The 18,119-nt window shown below is 35.5% G+C and overlaps 2 protein-coding genes across 15 annotated transcripts in view; one reads left to right on the forward strand and one right to left on the reverse strand.

The window, feature by feature from the left end:
* Window positions 1-3,410, forward strand: part of drn (zinc finger AN1-type doctor no) — a 35,446-nt gene extending 32,036 nt beyond the window's left edge. For all 11 annotated transcript variants that reach the window (XM_022063227.2, XM_022063210.2, XM_022063259.2 and 8 more), the window contains one exon: window positions 111-3,410. In XM_022063227.2, the coding sequence (XP_021918919.1) occupies window positions 111-259 (149 nt within the window). In that variant the 3' untranslated portion in view covers window positions 260-3,410. The remainder of the gene's footprint in view (window positions 1-110) is intronic.
* Window positions 3,411-8,231: 4,821 nt separating this feature from the next.
* Window positions 8,232-18,119, reverse strand: part of LOC110830078 (uncharacterized) — a 91,596-nt gene continuing 81,708 nt past the window's right edge. Inside the window, exons 12-18 of one of the 4 annotated variants that reach the window (XM_087343529.1) lie at window positions 16,980-17,249; window positions 16,155-16,269; window positions 14,275-14,455; window positions 13,416-13,493; window positions 12,197-12,302; window positions 10,866-10,943; window positions 8,232-10,021 (exon numbers count right to left, since the gene is read on the reverse strand). In XM_087343529.1, coding sequence (XP_087199655.1) covers window positions 9,989-10,021; window positions 10,866-10,943; window positions 12,197-12,302; window positions 13,416-13,493; window positions 14,275-14,455; window positions 16,155-16,269; window positions 16,980-17,249 — 861 coding nt within the window. In that variant the 3' untranslated portion in view covers window positions 8,232-9,988. Of the gene's footprint in view, window positions 10,022-10,865; window positions 10,944-12,196; window positions 12,303-13,415; window positions 13,494-14,274; window positions 14,456-16,154; window positions 16,270-16,979; window positions 17,265-18,119 lie in introns of all 4 variants that reach the window. The other 3 variants (XM_087343523.1, XM_087343534.1, XM_087343539.1) reach the window with 3 other exon arrangements.

Below are 18,119 nucleotides of genomic sequence, written 5' to 3' on the forward strand. Positions count from 1 at the left end.
TGTTGCTTTTTATTATTATTATTATTACATTTCTTTGTCATTCGTCCCTCTGTATAGTAAAGAGCTTGTGTTTTTTTGTTCCCTCGTTCATATCTGATACCTACTTGCAGGATTCGAGTGTCGATGCGGAGGCTTGTTCTGCGCGGTCCACCGATACAGTGACAAGCACAATTGCACCTTTGACTACCGAGAGATGGGAGCCCAAGAGATTCGTCGCAACAATCCAGTTGTAGTGGGCGAGAAGATTCAGAAAATTTGAACCTGTTGTGCCTAGTAATAGAAGTGATTAGGGATCAAATAGCTATTGAGGTCACTCAACAAGTTATGTTTGTTCTGAATTGCACTGGCAGCTGACTGCAGGAATGAATATAACAATGTAAGAAGAAGTTGTGCCATTTTGTGATCAAAAATCAAGAAATACCACTTCCTACAAGACTTATGGCGAGTACCGTCGATACGTGGTTGTCGTTGCCAATATTTTTTGATGGACAAAACCAATGGCACACTGAGGAACTACAGTTAATGGAACATAGTTGAGTTTGAGACTTTTAAATATATGTAAGAAGAAAGTGGCTTTTTTTATTTGCTTTGTTATAATCTAGTTTAGGTCATGAAAATAAGTACCACACGTTTATGAATGAAATTAAAGTTTTTCTTGCAGAAAAGCTGTAAGGAAGAGAGACTGTGAACAGATTGTGTTAAGCCAATGGACACTACCCTGTAGTTTTGGCTGTGCGTTGCACCCCATAGCCCATTACCCACAGGAAGGAAGTGACTTATTTGTGGCATTACATAGTCAGAACTGCGACTCAGTCCTCCGATTTTAGGAAGCTGTCTTTGCGTAGTTGCGTGTTGTTGGTTTGACCATGCTCTTCTTTTTGAGCTTCGATATTGGAGCATGTGCAATGTGCATAGGTTTGGGCATTGGGTACCTAGAAACATGCTTAAATGATGTTTTATTTAACTTTTTTTAGTAGACAAATGCCTTTACAAAGACTTACATTGATTTTAAGAACTTAATAGTAAATATTGAGGAATAAAAAGGTATAAAGTTGTTTTCAGTGTTTACCATATGCTAATTATGTTGCATCACTCATATTGGTCTGTAAAATGTAGTCCCAGTTCTTACAGCTTACCCGACCCATTATATATATATATATGTGTGTGTCATTTAGCTAAAGTTGGTTTTTCCCTGTTTCATATCAATTTCTAGAGACTTCTTTGTGAAGGAATGGTAAAAAGATTGCTCATCATTAAAATTGGTGTCTTGGCTACTAGAGAATAGAGAAGTGTGTTTTGCAGGTTTATTATCTTAAATTAAGTACACAAAGATTCTGTATCCCTTCCCCATTCTTGCAGTATTCTTGTATAACGGCTTAAAGAGTTTTCCAACATGAGCCAAAACCTGCAAAGAGATTTGTCACACATGAAGTATGAATTGTAGTGTGGAAGAAGTTGAAAGCTGTAAGTGGCCATGAAACTAAATTTTTTGTACATCTTCAGATTTTTCTTAGCCCCCACCCCCAACATGAGAAGCAGTTTAGTAAATGGTTTGTGTGACTGGTCTCCTTCAACATGTGAATTACCAACAAATACAGGGACTTCTTCAATTTGAATCCATATTACCTGCTTTGGCTTCTGTGGTCCATATTTATTTTACCGCCTTGTATTCTGGTCATCCTTATTAATTACATTGGTCTAAATAAATAAAACTTATGATGTTTGTTGGATTATACCTATCAAATTTCTTGTTGCATCTTCCTTGAATGTAGTTCACAGATCAAATTGAGGAAATTTGGCTTCATTGTTTATCAGGAAAATCTTTCCTTTTCAAGATGCTATAAAATACAGACTTTTCTTTGAACATCAGGAGAAGCTTTTATAGTGTGTTCCATTTAGCAGGTTGTATAATGCCTGCTGATTGTGTGTGTCGAGAAGATATTCCATTCTCTTTCCACTTTTGGTCCTTTTGACAAACTTTTCAAAACATGAATTTAAGAAACAATCTTCCTGTTATTAGTTAAGGGATGTTGATGTGTGGATAATTCTTGTTTGTTTTAAGTTTTGTTTGAATCTTGTTTGGTGAAGTGTACATGTAACAATTGTAGCCTTCAGTTTGGATTTTGTCTGGGAATTTTTAGGAGTACCTGTTTATGAATAAATTGGGTGTGTTTACCAGAGTGCATGTGTGTCAGATAGTGATGTGACAGTGTTGTGTGGTTTGTAAAAAGGTACTAGTGGTGTGCGGCATGACTGTTATTTTGTTCAAAATGCCGTGTGCGGGGTTGATCCAGTTGATTTGCCTAGAAGATGCTTGGAACACTGTTGCCAGTCAGAGTAGAAACAGTTAGTGTTTTTGGAGTACCTTAAGTCACTGGCAGACCTCATATTTTGTTGTAGTCATTTAATTAAATGCATGCCAAGTTTACAGGAAGAATCTGGCTTGTATTTTACTTGCTGTTCTGTTCTTTCAGGAAGGATGTAATTATGCATAAATGTAAATCACTTATTTTTATTGTTCTGAATAGTAATGATGTTATTTCGCAGGATGAAACAGAAAAGAGTAACAAAGTAGGCGTGTTAGTATGAGAGAGTTGATTTTAAACTTAGTTTGAAAAATAACAAGGCCTCACTGTACCTTTGTGGCCAACATATTTGGGTTTATTCTTCTTAACAATCTCTTTAATAAAAGTGAAAAGTATGTAATCTGATCCGTGTTTTGTTTTACAAATCCATTTACACTGTTACATGTAACCTATACAATGAATATGGTTCTGCATTTGGAAGGGGGTTATCTCAGTAAATGTACAGGTGTTACAAGCAAAATCCGTCCATACTATATTCATCAACAGAATTCCTGCCACATTTTCTTCAAGACAGAACAATAAGCCAGCAGTTTGTTTGCCAGTGGACAGCCAATGTAAACCATTTGCAGCTTTTATTAGTGTAGCAACAACCCATTACTTGTGATAATTGAACCTGATTGCATTCTCTACAGTAAACAGCAGGACAGTATTTTCCCTCATTGAAAATTGTTTCTGGAGATAAGTTGAAGTTCTGAAAATTTTGAAAAAATTATCAGAAGTTGAAAAGGATGCTACATGGTGTAAAGACTTGTGTATCTTTTATTTCTTATATTGAAACTTTTACTACCTTTATCATGCCAGTTTGTTGGTTCATAGTTGTTCATTATTCCATTCAACATCAAATTCAGGCCAAAGTTTTTTGCTAGGGATAACCCCATACAGTTATTCAAAAAGAATGATGTCCTATAAATAGGTTGTAATTATTTTGTAAATATGTTCAAAGTTGTATTGCAGATTTGTTAATATAAACTCTGATCAGAATACTTGCTTAAGTCTTTTACTGCTACAGATGAAAGAGAAAATAGATGTTTTATTTCCGTCTGAGATTTGAGGTTCTCTCTTCAGTGAAGATGATGTTCTTATGGGTTATGATGCTGTATGGATTCATGGATAGATATGAACATTTTGGAGAAGCATTAGTATCTACCCCATTAGTCCATGTGGCATCACATCCCAGAAGAAAAACTCACTTTTATTTCCTTGTTTCCTAAATAAACAGCCTACCTTTTTGATACTTGACACCACATTTGTCAAATTATAATTTTGTTTTCATCTCTAAGTTGGTTCTCACCTTTAACAGCAAATACAGTAGACCCTCATTATACCATGGGATCAGATGCACCATGGATGTAATCATGTTCCCAAGACAGTAAATTAGATAAATGTTTTTGCATTTAACTCGGGTGTTGAATCTGTCCTTGGATACTCTTTGTATAATGAAGGTCTGCTGTACAATTGTCATTCCATCACATTTCCAGATGATTTCATGAACAGGGATATGAGTACAGTATGTAGAGACATTTTCATCAGAATATTATTCCAAGGTTAAATTCATGTTAAGGAATGACCTCTGCACGTAAGGCAGGCGAACATTTTTCCGCGCTATGAATTTTGCATGTGATCATTACTATATCAGGTGTGTGTGAATGGGTTACAAGATACTTTTCTGGCGTTTGTGTCATTACATTTTTTAAAGAGGATGAAAATCCAGGTGCAACTGGAATGACAATTTATTGTTTATTCTTTATATTATCGCATCATCAGAAATGGCCCAGTTTTTAGTCACCAACATTATAAGCTGAGAAAACAAGAATTTCACATTCAAACGGAATTATCACTAGTTTTTTCATTTGTTCAATTCTCTTGATACTATATTATGCCATAAATCCTGACTGGCAGTATGAAGTAATAATTCCATGTATGAGTTAACATAAATATACTACTACTGATCCATTTCAGTGCTTCATCTGTAAGAATAATTTAATTTAAAAAAGGATATTGGGTGTATAGTGCAGTTCTGTCAGATAAATATAGATTTACAAGCACAAATAGAATTTATAAACTAAGTTTTTACACCAAGGTAAAACAAGATTATAGTGTGGATTTACATTTATTATGGACAACATGGGAGGTAACATGGTAGGAACATTGAGCAGTATTGGAATGTATAATGTGTATGTTAAAATGGGGGTAACCAAAATTGTAATATTTCATATTATACACAATACTTGAATGAAGGAGCGGGTCTTGTACATTGATGCATAACATGACCTACTTCAGTCTGCCTTGCCTAAAAGTCAGTTTCTTCTTTTTCCTGATTTCACAGTTGCTTGGGTGTATGTATTTTCAATATATATGGGAGGGAATTCTTTCTTTCCTGTTCAGATGGTTTCTGTTTACCCAACAGTTTGAAATTACAGCTGGTCCCCATTTTAGTCTGTGAAATTAAAGAGAAAGACTCCCCTCTCCTAGTTAGGTAAATTTTGTGGAAACCGTTAGTTGTGCAAGTTATTCAGTGTACCTTTTTATTTACGTATTCTGTTTCACATTACATGTCTCATCTGACAGAGCAGTGTTTAAGATACATATTGTTCTGAAAACATTGTATGTGAGGTACTAATAAAATCCTTCAATACAGTGAAGTCTTCAACTTGTTTTAGAAGAAACATGAGGTGGTTGTGAATTCCTTTCATTTGTCTTATAGGTTTAATTTCATTGGGATGTGCGAGGGTTACTTCAAAAGTCATGGCAACTAATTTTTTGGGGGCAAATACATTATATTGAAGAAAGTTCAAAATATACATATGAAAGGGCACGATATACTCCTCCAATTGGCATAGTCAGATCAGGTAGGTGTGAATGGGTGCAGGTATAGTAGGCAAGAAAAAAGGCACGTTACGGATTGACCGTTTTTTTCATTCTTTAATCCTTGAAAAATTCAATTGTGATCAAAAAAAATTCAATGTGAGTTAAATCAGAATTCTTCGAAGTAGTCTCCGAGTGTATCAAGTACTCGCTGCCAACGATGAGGAAGACTGCGAATACCATCAGCTGCACCATCTCCAAATCTTGCCATCTCATGTACAAAAGCGTTTCCCTCGCAGTGGCTGTTTCAATTTGGGTATTAAGTCATAGTCACATGTCGAAGGGTCGGGTGAATATGGAGGATGTTGTAGTACTTCCCATCTCTGACGTCGTAAAAGGTTCTTGACACTGCTGTGTGGGCGGTTGCATTGTCATGAAGGACGATGACATTGTGAAGCAGTTCAGGACGTTTATTCCTTCCTAATGCCATTGTGAGGGAAACGCAAGGGGACATTTCCGACGCAGTTCGGCGCGAGATGGCAAGATTTGGAGATGGTGAAGCTGATGGTATTCGCTGTCTTCCTCCTCGTTGGCATCGAGTACTTGATACACTCGGAGACTACTTTGAAGGTTGCTAGTCTTAATGTAAGAATTCTGATTTAACTCACATTGAATTTTTGTATTTTTTTAATCACAATTGAATTTTTTGAGGATTAAAGAATGAAAAAAAACGGTCATTCCGTAATGTGCCTTTTTTCTTGCCTACTGTACCTACACCCATTCACACCTACCTGATCTGACTACTGCAATTGGAGGAGTATATCGTGCCCTTTCATATGTATATTTTGAACTTTCTTCAATATAACGTGTTTGCCTCCCAAAAATTAGTTGCCATGACTTTTGAAGTAACCCTCGTATAAGGAATAAATGAATATTTATTTTAGGGACTATATATTGCAGTAGTAGTACTAGTTTCACAAAATTTATCCATTGTCACTTGATAATCATTGTGATACTTGTGCCTGTTTTTTTGAGCAAATAAGGTCGATACATGGTGAAATTGAAGACAGGCAATATGAGGTGAAGATTTCATGGCATGCCTAGATGGCCTCCATAGCACACCGGTTGCGCATCACTGTTGTAGAGTAACAAGCCAGGACCTAATCAGCAGACTTGTTTGGATACATAGGACTGCAGTGGAGGCTATGATAATCAAGCGATGTACAACTGAAAAATTTATTAATTTTTCTGTATACATAAACTTCCATTATAGTCTGTTGAAAGGAATGCAAGAAATACAGTTCAATGTACAGTTATTGAATGTAGGAAGGTAAATGTGTTCAATTATTTGAGTTCCAAGTTACGAACATTATTTTATATTCAGTAGCTTAGAATGTTAATCTTGATCTAATGACCCAAAATCCAATTATGTAGGTTACAGTGATACTTCTGTAGCTTTTTCTTCCTAAAGCAAAATATTTTCTACAGAGTTATAATAAACAAAGCTCTAATCTGTTCCAAACTGAGTCTGGTACCATGTTACTAGACCAACATAGTGTCAGGGATGTGTCTCATGCATTCATAGATACATAAGTGTAAAGATTATGAGGAAGAAGCATGGAGGTATAGGTGGTATAAAATGAATGTGCCATGGACTTTTGTCTACAAAGATCAAGAATTATGCCTTAGAAACTGAAGCTCATCTTGAACATATCTTCATTACTAATGAAGGAGATAATCATCGTTTATTCTGAGAATCATATAAAAATGTCCTGTGGGCAAAATTCAGAATTATATATAGTTACTGGGCTTTAAATGATTTGTCATGGAGGAGCTATGAATGTGTCAAATTCTGTAGTAGCAGTGCCTTACCTTTTTCTTCTAACAATACAGCTCTTATTCCTCTGTTGTACTTAAACTTCACCATAGGTGCCAGGACTGTAATACCTGGCAGAGCCTATGTTGTACGAGGTGCGATCGAAAGGTTTCCAGACTGCGCGTGTAAAAACCCGTACACTTATCTCAGGTATTAAATTCATCCATCACCCTCGAAGTAGTTCCCCTGGGAGTGAACACAACGATCCCAGCGCCGCTGCCAAGCCTGGAAGCATCCCTGAAAATCTTTCTTTGTCAGCCTGTCAAGCACCATCTGCGATTCTGCCTGAATCTCTTCTATCGTCTCAAATCTCCTTCCCTTTAGCTGAATTTTCATCTTTGGGAAGAGGAAGAAGTCACACGGAGCTAAGGAGGGTGCGGGATGACGGCCATGGTGTTTGAGGCCAAAAACTGCCGAACTTTGAGGGCGGTGTGCGCTGGCGCGTTGTCATGATGCAGCAGCCAGTTGTGGTTGCGCCACTTTGCCGGCCGCTTCCGTCTCACATCTTCACGCAACCTATCCCAACAATGTCGCACAAGTCGTTGATGGTACGACGTCGATCTTCGTGAATGGCCTGCCGAATCTTCGTAACATTTTCGGGCGTTGTGCTCGAAGATGGTCGTCCAGAACGCTCGTCATCATCGACAGAGGTTCGGCCATTTTTAAAACGTGGATGCCACACAAAAGTTTGTGCACGACCCATTGCGGACTCCCCAAATGCTTGCTTTAGCATTTCATAGGTTTCCGTAGCGGTTTTGGCGAGTCTTTGGCAAAATTTGATACACACACGCCATTCCGAAATTGCAGGAGGGTCGGTGTAATGCACTACCAAAACGCCCGTAACCAAGAAACAAATGATAATTCGATGATGCCGGCTGGCACACTGATTCACTATGAATGTAGGCCGCACCCCCTAAAGGCAGAAGCTCGTAATACATCCGGTTCGCCCTCTATTGACACAGTCTTGAAACTTTCCGATCGCACCTCGTATGTATGACAATGATCAGTTTTATAACCTTTCAGTAAATTCAATAATTAAAATTAAGATTGACATACACACATTATCCGCAAACCAAATATTATGATAGTTTTTCAGCTAATTGGACATTCTGTGTTTCAGATTCAGTGACAGCTGTGGGAATGGGTTGTGCATGTATATACTGCCAAAATAACAATATCTGCAGTTTGAACATAGTTAGTTGATTTATTCATGTCTGATACAAAATAAACGTATTTGTTCAGTACATCACTTGATTTTGTGTTGTGTGGTCATAACATGTTTGGAATCACTGAGGCAAGTCTATAATTCAGAAAACAAGCTTGTAAAATTTGATAAATTGCACATAGCTGATTTTAAGCATACCTCTTATGATATTTAAAAATGACATGTTTAGATTATAAAATTGTTTTGGCACTCAACTACAGAAAATAGTACTTCTCTTCAACAAAGCATGTAATTTAAACATCACAAACACTCTCTTCTTTGAGCTAGAACTGGATGAATTATATTTACAATAAAGTTGTAGCAGCTTATTTCTCTTAGTTATTCCTACCTACAATATACATATAAATTATTAAGATGTCAACCTTTATAAAGTTATTTTTATTTACATTAATTGGGTGAAGTGTTTCAGCAAAACCCTGATTGTTGAACATAGACTACAATATAATTGCAGTTGTACACTATTTTCAGTTCAGCAAGTCTTCGTTGTTTTCTTAAATTTAAATTTTTAATTTCAATTAATATTTGTATATTCGTGTGTATTTTCTTTTTTAATCATAACCATATTTCACTGTATAGCATTATTACTATGCCCTTTTTCCTAGGTAGTTCATTATACCCTAATACTATAGATTTTTTAACCATTGAAAAATTTCTTCTCCTACTCATTGCCACATATGGAGAAGGTATCTTTATTTATTTACAATTCTGGCTCTTTTTCATTCTCCTTAATATTCAAAATACTTAATCTTCTTGTTTGTATAAGTTACACCATTTACTGTGTCTTAAATAGTATAGTATGTATAAACTCTCATTATAATATAATTAACATCCATTCTTCCATTATTTTAATGACTTTGTGTGTGATACCAACATAATCTATATTTGCCAATAAGTCTCCAAATAGATAGTGTGCATCATTTACCAGGAACCTTTCACATAGCAATAATACCAGCATAGTAACAATGCCAACACCAGTACTTTCATTTCTCTCATTTGTTAATTTGAAAATAAATATGCTAAATGGTTTGGTTTCTTTCCTCCAGCTTCAAATTATTCCTTTCATCCAGCAGCTTTGAGCATTTATATTTGCAAAGTTATCACATGATAATATAGGTTATTCAAATTGCAGAACACACACAGTTTTGAGAAGTACATCATAGTAAGCCACTTTCTCACCATACTTATTACAAGAATAATTATATGTAACTGTGAAATATATCTGAATTTAAAATTGCTAATCATTGCAGTTGTTTATGTTATCTTGAGAGATTTTATCAGTGATTTTTTTAATATTTTAGTTCAGTCAATTTTTAAGATAGAATATGTTCATAAACAGATTATGTTTCTATTTATATATAATCTATATTAAATATTTGTAAAGTTTTTCATGCACTCATAAAAGAAAATATATAAAACTCTTAATCATTCTTCTGTAAACTCTTAAAATTCATAGTACCATAACAAATATTTGCCATAAGTTTATCTGTGGTGTTACACTTCGTGTCTGTTCATGAAGTTATGATTTGCTCTCAAAATAGTGAACAAATTATCAATAAAGTGTAAGACACCTCATAATAGCATAGCAATTGTGAACCAAATTAACTTTAAATAAAAATCATGCTCATAATGCAATGTCATTCCAAGGTTTGATTTGGTATATGTTACATATATATCTGATACCAAAAGTACTTGAGTTTGAGCCAGCAGGTACCACATTCATAGTGAGTCAAAGTTCGAAATATCACTGCCCTGTAAACAAACATAAGAAATGATTAATATGAGCAATAACTACAGCAGAGATGTAGAATACAAGGAGGACATGAGTCAAGTTATCCTCGCACTGACACCTGGGTCTCCCAAGTGGTCTCTTCCCTTCAGGCTTCCTAACCAAAATTTTGTAATTTCTCATCTCTGTCATGCAGTCTATATTTCCCACCCATTTAGCAAGCAATATGCAATAATTTCTTTGTGAATGCAGTTTCAGTTTGTTGGTATTTAAATATCAAAATTCTGTATACATTTCTCTCTTTTACTTGTACTACATGCCCTGCCTGTTATAGCAAGCGTTCCTTGAATGTAATCTGCTGTAATTTCTTCATGATTGCAACAGTAAATTTAAAGATCTGAATAAATGATTTTATGTCAAGCATATTAGGAAGTTAAATGGGTTTCTAATACTGATCTCCATCTTTGATCTACGTTACAATGAAACTTCATTATAATAATATATGCAGGTTCATATTTTGAAACTACGTTATGGGTGAGAAACCATTAATACTGAAGTCCCTTCAACAGTTTCAAATTAACAGTCACACTTTGAGTACTATAAGACATCCTTGTTATACCAAAAGGTCCACTTCTAAGTGACATTATGGAATTGTGCATTGTTTTATGAATTTTATGACTCAAAAATGGTTTTTGTCTATTCATCATCCTGTCTGTACAGTATAACTAAAACTAGACTAACTACAAATTCCTTATCTTAAGCTGTCATTTGATTTACTGTCTTTCTTTATCTGTAGGATAATCACAAGCTCTTTCCCTCTTTTTACTCCTATCAAAAGTAATTATGTTATGAACAGAATGTACATACCCTGTCGGGTTTATAAAGGTGTGTCTGTGGCATAAGTAGCGTGGATCCAAGATCTCGCTCTGCCATAGTGTGTGCCTCCTAAAAATGAAAGCATGGTATTGCTCTTGTACAGATATCAAACATGCAGTTTACCACAAAATTCAATTAATCTTTATTGTACTGGAATAGGAAATTTAAATTACTATACTACACGGCTGCCAGCCAGAGGTTTGATGGAAGCAGTGTACTATTGTGAAACATGGCCAGCTTTGTCACACAGATGATAAAGGGTAAAGGTGCTGATTTCTAAGCCTTTCAAGAAACCACTTCAGGAGCCAGGGTAGCTGTCAGTATAGCAACCGACTACAGACTGGATGACGGGCTTCAATCCGCAACAGGGGCAAAGGATTTTTCCTTTAGTCTCTGTGTCCAGACCAGCTGTATGGCCCATCAAGCCTCTCTCCAGTGGTTACTGGGGTCCTTTCCCAGAGGTAAATTGCTCCTGGGATGTGATGCTGGCCACTCACCTCTATCTAGTGCTGAGGTTAAGAATGAGTAAGAGCTACACCACCTCTCCCCAATCACCTACATGTCATATGCCAGGACAGCTTTTTTTTAAAGAAATTTCTTCAAAGTGAACCTTAAATCCATTCAAGTCCTGATAAATTCAGGTCATGGACATTCACATAACCTTAAAATCTTATGAACTCTGATCTCTCTTTATGTAATTATTTATATAGGTACTTGTATTTTAGTCAGTCATGCATATATGGCTCCCACCTGCATATTTATGAACAGAGATGCACATGATTTCAAAATTCCCTGCTTCTGATCCTGACTCATGGACAGTGTGAAACCATGTAATCAGGTGTTCACATGGGGGGGGGGGGGGAGAGAGCATGACCATGCAGTGGGGACCCTTTGTTGCACAGGTTGGAAGAAAGGTCACTGTCAGACCATGGTTCTGAACCATGGCCTCAGTGGAAAACTCCAAAAAGACCACCTTTCCAGGTTTGTTACATAGAATGTACAGGGAAAGGAGAGTCAGCCAAAGTCTGTGTAAGAAGTTGGACATTTAATTAGGGGAGATGAGGTTAAAAAAACCTATTCTAGTGTATTACAAAGCCTACATAAAAAGATGATGTTTGAAACTGAGTCACGGTGGTAGGAAGTCTGTATTTGCGACAAGATCACTTCATGACCTAGTTCCTCAGACATTGTGAGAAAGTCGTGAATCTGTTGCCAAAAAAATTTAATTCCATAGGTTTAGTGATATGGATGTGACTTCCAGCACGTTGTTGCATGATCACTGTTTTATGTATTTTAAAGTATCAGGATAAATAATCACTTACATCATTTGGGTTTCTAGATGAGGGATTGGATCCATAATTGCTATGTAAGCTCTTCGTCGGAGGCTGAACTGTTGTCTCATCAAATGAGCGTGCTTCAGAGACAGTCCTGCACAAAGGTGTCAATATTATTATTTTATAACTCATGCTAATTAGAAGTGTAATAAACTGGAGTGAGTTTTCAGTTGTATATTTTAGGGGAAATGAAAGAGTGTCTCATTACCCTGTGTTGTTTACAGATATAGAGATAAATTGCATAATCCAACTACCCCATCTTTCCAAAAAGCCTTTATGGCATGGTATCTTGTTCCTATTCTTGGGTGATGAGACCATGACATGGGTGGCTGGTTTGCTGACATTTCAGAGTACCTGGATGTCTACACCTTCAAGACAAAATGATTAAACACCAACCAAAAAGGTAACTGAGGGTGGAGTCCTGTGCAAGTGCAAGACATCATACCTTGCTAGGTAACACCATTCTTGCATACAAAACGCATTGCTGGAAATGGTAAACAGAGCCTTGTAACTAAAACGGAAATTTGCTTATGCTAATGGGGGTTGTTGGGAAGTACTATATCTGCTTGGATATGTATTAACACATTAATGCAGAAATAATGCATTTTTTTCAGACAATTCTGAAGTATGGATGGTACCATGGTACTCACATTAATATAATTACATAACCTAATGAGGAAAAGTGATATGAGACCATAACAGTTTGTTAGAAGTTAACTTTAAAGGAGAAGGATAAATAACAGCTCTTGAATATTAATAAACTTAGAAGAGAATCATTGCTTGTTAAAAAAGAAGACTGACTTGGTGTTCTAATAGCAATGCATGTTTAAATTAACAAAAATGACTGCAGAATACATCTTATTTCTGAGACTGGAACTCTGTACATTGATACAATGTTCCTTTTGTTTGTTAGTTAGTGGATATGGTAAAGCTTAGTGACAGAGAAGTACATTCCAATATCATTGGCTGCTGATAGAGTAAGAAGGACAATGTCATGGCTAACTGTGCTCTTTATTATAATCAAGTTGTTTTATTATGTTCATTCATAACACAGTTGAGAATGATCATTTCTGTCTTCATTTTAATATGCAAATCCTTTCATATGTTATTTTTGAAGTATTTGAAGTGCTGAAGTATTTACATAGATTGACAGTGAACTATAAGAAAGACTATATTACAGCTGGACAGACAAAGAAGGAGCGCTTACAGTTCTTGCACCCTTGAGTTTGTATCTAGATGTGAATCTGTCGTTGATTCAGCTACCAGCTCTGGCATGTTTGTCTCACTGTAAAAATCACAAGTTGTGAGAAGAAGTTAGAGATGCTTGAACAACAATGAACATGAAGAAGCAAAAGTATGATTATAAGAAGCCTTATTTCATGTGGCTAGCTTCAGCTAGATTTTCATCTGTAATTTACAGCCATGGAGTGAAAATTGTTGCAATTATATGCTCACTTTACAGTTGTATTTGATTCATTTCAAACAGTAAGAACTTTGTGGGAATATGAAAGATTTAATTAAACAGTTATATTTCACCATTACAACTTGTCACATGCCACATTAGTGTGTTCACTAGTTAGAATACCCACTTTTACATTTAGTTAGTTACAAGTAAACGAGAAGGGGTCTTTAATAAAGTCTTCTCAGGCTATGGTCTCGAAATGTCGGCGATTAATCACCATGTAACACGGCTGATAGCCCGAGAAGACTTTATTAATGAAAGCCGCTGTGAAAGCTTCACATCAGAAGTGGTCTTGTTTATTACTCCCTTATATTTCACATTTTAAAATAAAGATTAGAACCATTCATAAAACATGTAATTACTTGAGGAAGACATAATGTGTTGTATGGTTCTTGCCAAAGGATTACATCTTAAAAACTGTTTGACCCATGAAACTAGGCATGAAGCTAGATGGAAAAATTGCAAAGGAAACAAAGAAACCAATGAAAAAACTTATGACTCCAGCACAGGAGAATCAGAAAAATACGTCAAGAGAGGCATTAAAGGAACATTACAATGCTTTTGACGTTCAAAGATAGGAATGCAATAATGCGTTTACAGTTACCTGTCATTAGTGCGTAGTGTGGTAAAGTGAGAGCCATTACTTGCAAGAGTATTATGGTTGTTGTCTCCACTCTTACCACCATTACCATGTAAAATTGCTGCAGATGCCATATCAGTGTCAGAGCCTGGTTCTTTATGGCCCACAGTGGCTGATACTTCAAATCCAGCTGATACAAGTGCACCTGTCCAACACAAACAGGATGTTTATCAATCATGTATGTTATTCTTTTAGTTGCAATCATCACATAAACTAATACCCCTCCTACCCCTGAATTTGGGGTAACATACATTTTTTGAAAAGATGACTGAACTTTAACCTTACATTTCTAGTTAGCTATCTAATGTTCTTCTCTGAATTTTATCCCACTTGTTGGAAATAGCTTTTAGATATATTCAGTAACATCAACAATAAGGATTTGTTGCATAAATCTTTAATAAAATAAGTAAACTAAATTACAGTGTCTGTCAGTATTGACACTAACTGTCTTTTAAAAGGGAGATTTTACGAAAAAGTGGTCAAAAATATACTTTTTCATTTTAATATTCTTTGCATTTTCTTGTACCCAGTAACATTTAATTAATTCAGATCCAATAATTGTTGCATGAGTTATTTGATATCGAATAAAATTATAAATGCTATGCTCACGTATTTATACTAAAATGGATAATTTCAATTAATTCCGTTGTAAACTGAGCTGGTAAAGATTTTTAATTATACAAATAATGCACAAATGTCCAAAATAATGTTTAGGGTTTTTTGATAATGTTGGTATTCCTATTAAAGCTTGTCTTTAAATCACAGAATATCTAAAGATGTATGTTGCCAACATCTGAACGGGTGTAAATTTGTTTGCGTGTTTTGAAAAACTTCACTGTTTAAGTATGTCGGTTGAAAAGTTTACCTTGTGGGAAACCAATACATATTTGGTGAGAAACAGTGCAATGAAACTGAAGAACATGAACCAGGTAATGAAAATGTTACATAACCAAAAACTCTCATCTAAGAGAAAATTATTAGTTCGTCTAAGAGGTAACTAAGTTGTCCAAATTAAGTTCATAAGAGAGAATGTACCAGTCAACCAACTGCAAACACGTCAAATATATGCACCCACACAGTTATATACAATAGCAATAACTTATGGCAATAATTTTATTCAGTATAGGCTATGGACCACAGTACACTAATTGGGATACTGTTTTGTTTATAAGGGAACCACTGTCATAATACCCTAATTTGTACTATACCCACCAAACGTAAAGGTTCAATAACAGGAGTCCAAAGTGCAGGAATAGCAAGCAGAAACTTCCTGTAGTTCTGTATTTTTAACAGTGGATTATTCATCAGTTAATAGATTTTATGGTTTCAACTCCATTAAGGACAAGGTTTTTAACATAGACATATGACAGTAACCTCTACGTGTTAATTCTAAATATTATTTAAGAGTTGTTTTCAGATAATCATGTTTTAACATACTACTGTCTGTCTTAGCAGAGAATTAACTTTACCTACAAATAGAAGTACTCATCAACACAGATGCACATTCATTCTAATGTGCAGTATAGAAATATCAGATGACTCTATGTTCTCCATTAGTTTTCTAGGTTTCATCTCATTCTTGTATTCTTAGCATTTCATAGTTTATACAGAATTTAGTTTATATTCACTTTGCCCACTCAAAAAACTGTATCTTATCTGAAATTTCACCTGTAATTGTTAAAGGAAGTGGTGAATGTGATTTAAATTATTTTCATCATTTATATTATATTTTATTATAGGGTTTTTATATATTTATTGACTTTGGTACCTAGGCTGGTTACTAGATTTTGCCTGCAAATCTTCATGAGCTGCTATGAACGAGCCAACTGCACACTACCAATTACCTGTGGAGGGTTTCCGTGGAGCTGAGGATTTCCTAGATGGTGGTGGAGCTGTTTCATTTGTTTGATTTGTGGAATTACTTTGTTTTCGTTTTTTGTTGGCAGCATTGCGGTTTTCCTGTGTATGAAAAAGATAAGATGTTTCAAGTATTTACTGTTCAGCTTTTCTTTCCCATGAAAATAAATGGAGTTGGAATATAATCATAAAAAGTTATGCATCCTACATTTTATTGTGATTTACTAGAAATGAAGATAGAAAGGAATACATGTCAAATAGAACAGTTCTTGCTATTAGAGCTGCTAAGTATTCAGTTTTGTTTCAAGAGTAGAAACAACTTATTCATGAAATCTGCCAATGCATCTGTCCTGTGTTTGAAATATACCTCGTATTTCAGAAAACACTGTAATTTTTGTGGTTTCTATGACACTTTTAATTGATACAGTCTAAAGAAGAATATAATATGATATTACAATGCTGTAAAGAGAAACTTAGCAGATCTGTGCATTATGCCAAATTAATTTAGAACCTTTGCAAATTGTTAGGATGAAAATTATTTTAATACTGCATTGGTAATGAAATATGTGAAAATGTTTTGTTAGAAGTCACTGTATGGTACAAACATTTTTAGGACTATAATCTTCTGGGTTATGATACTGCATTCATAGTCTTGTAGGTGGTTACCAGTATTCATCATCTCCATCTTAAGAACATGTGGAGGTGACACATTTCTTGAAAATATTTGTACCCACCTGTAAGACTACATGGTATCATAACCCAGAAGATTACAATCTTAATCTTTACCACTATGAAGACTTAAAATCTTTTACCTGCTTTCCTGTCTCCAAGTAGTTGAGAAGCTTTTGCTGTTCCTGAGCAATTGCTCGTTTCTGTTCAGCACCAAATGTGGACATGGCAAGTAAAGGAGATGTTGGTGGTATTGGTCGGTACTTTGCTCGAGGTATCATAACTGTCAGTGAGCGATCCCGCTGGTCTGAATATGTCATTCCTTCATCTGAAAACTCAGCTGCACCAGACACCTTTCTGCTTCCAGCATGTACTAAAGCCGGCTTCATCTGTGATCCAAATGTGCTTGCAGGCTGTAATATCATAAGCTATAACATTGTAATATACTTTTTGTTTTACTGTATAACTATTGAATGTATGTGATCTGGATGAAGTTTTCCTTGATTATGTAATTTGTTCTCTAAACCAAATGCAATTCTATTAGCATTACATTATATTCTGTCTATATGATAAGCAATGTTGGTTGTTTAGTTGGTGGGGCCTCCTTGAAAAGCTAGCAGTGGCTTAATTGGTTAAGATATTCCTTGTCTTTTATTCAACCTAAATGTTCATTGCTGTACACATAAGAGCCCACTACTGGACCCTGTTGTGAGTTATCATCATCCATTTCACATCTTATATTCTACTTTTTTATTATCTGTTCTAATATAATTCTTCCATGTAAACTTATTATCCCTAGTGGTCTTTTCCTTCCCTTTAGGTTTTCAAATAAAAATACTATATGCATTTATTATAATCCATATACATGACACATGTGTGACCCATATCACCCTAGCGTGATTTGTGAATGAAAATGTCGGCAAGCAAAACAATCCTTGTTGAAATTATCAGTGCACCTGCAGGTGTGAGATTGCCGTGGAAACACATCTATCTGAGTGACTGACTTTGCAATGGAAGGTGAAGTAATCTGCTTAACCATGTAGGAATACATAGGCTAACTGTTTTTAGAATAGATATTATCGGCTGTGTCTCAGTAGTACAGGAAGAAATATAATGATGAAAATTAATATGGCTCTCTTCTGGAATGTTGGCCTGTGCAGTGTGGTAGAAGTTTACCAGTGCTTCAAAGGTTCTTGCTGCCTTCATCGTCATGGTAATAAGTTGCCCTGATGGAGGGAGAAAGAACCTCTGAGATATCAGGAAACTTGTACCATACTACATGG

The sequence above is a fragment of the Zootermopsis nevadensis genome, unplaced genomic scaffold (assembly GCF_977971745.1).
Source record: "Zootermopsis nevadensis isolate Lab colony 2312 unplaced genomic scaffold, Znev_1.0 Znev_ptg000001l, whole genome shotgun sequence".
NCBI lineage: Eukaryota > Metazoa > Arthropoda > Insecta > Blattodea > Termopsidae > Zootermopsis > Zootermopsis nevadensis.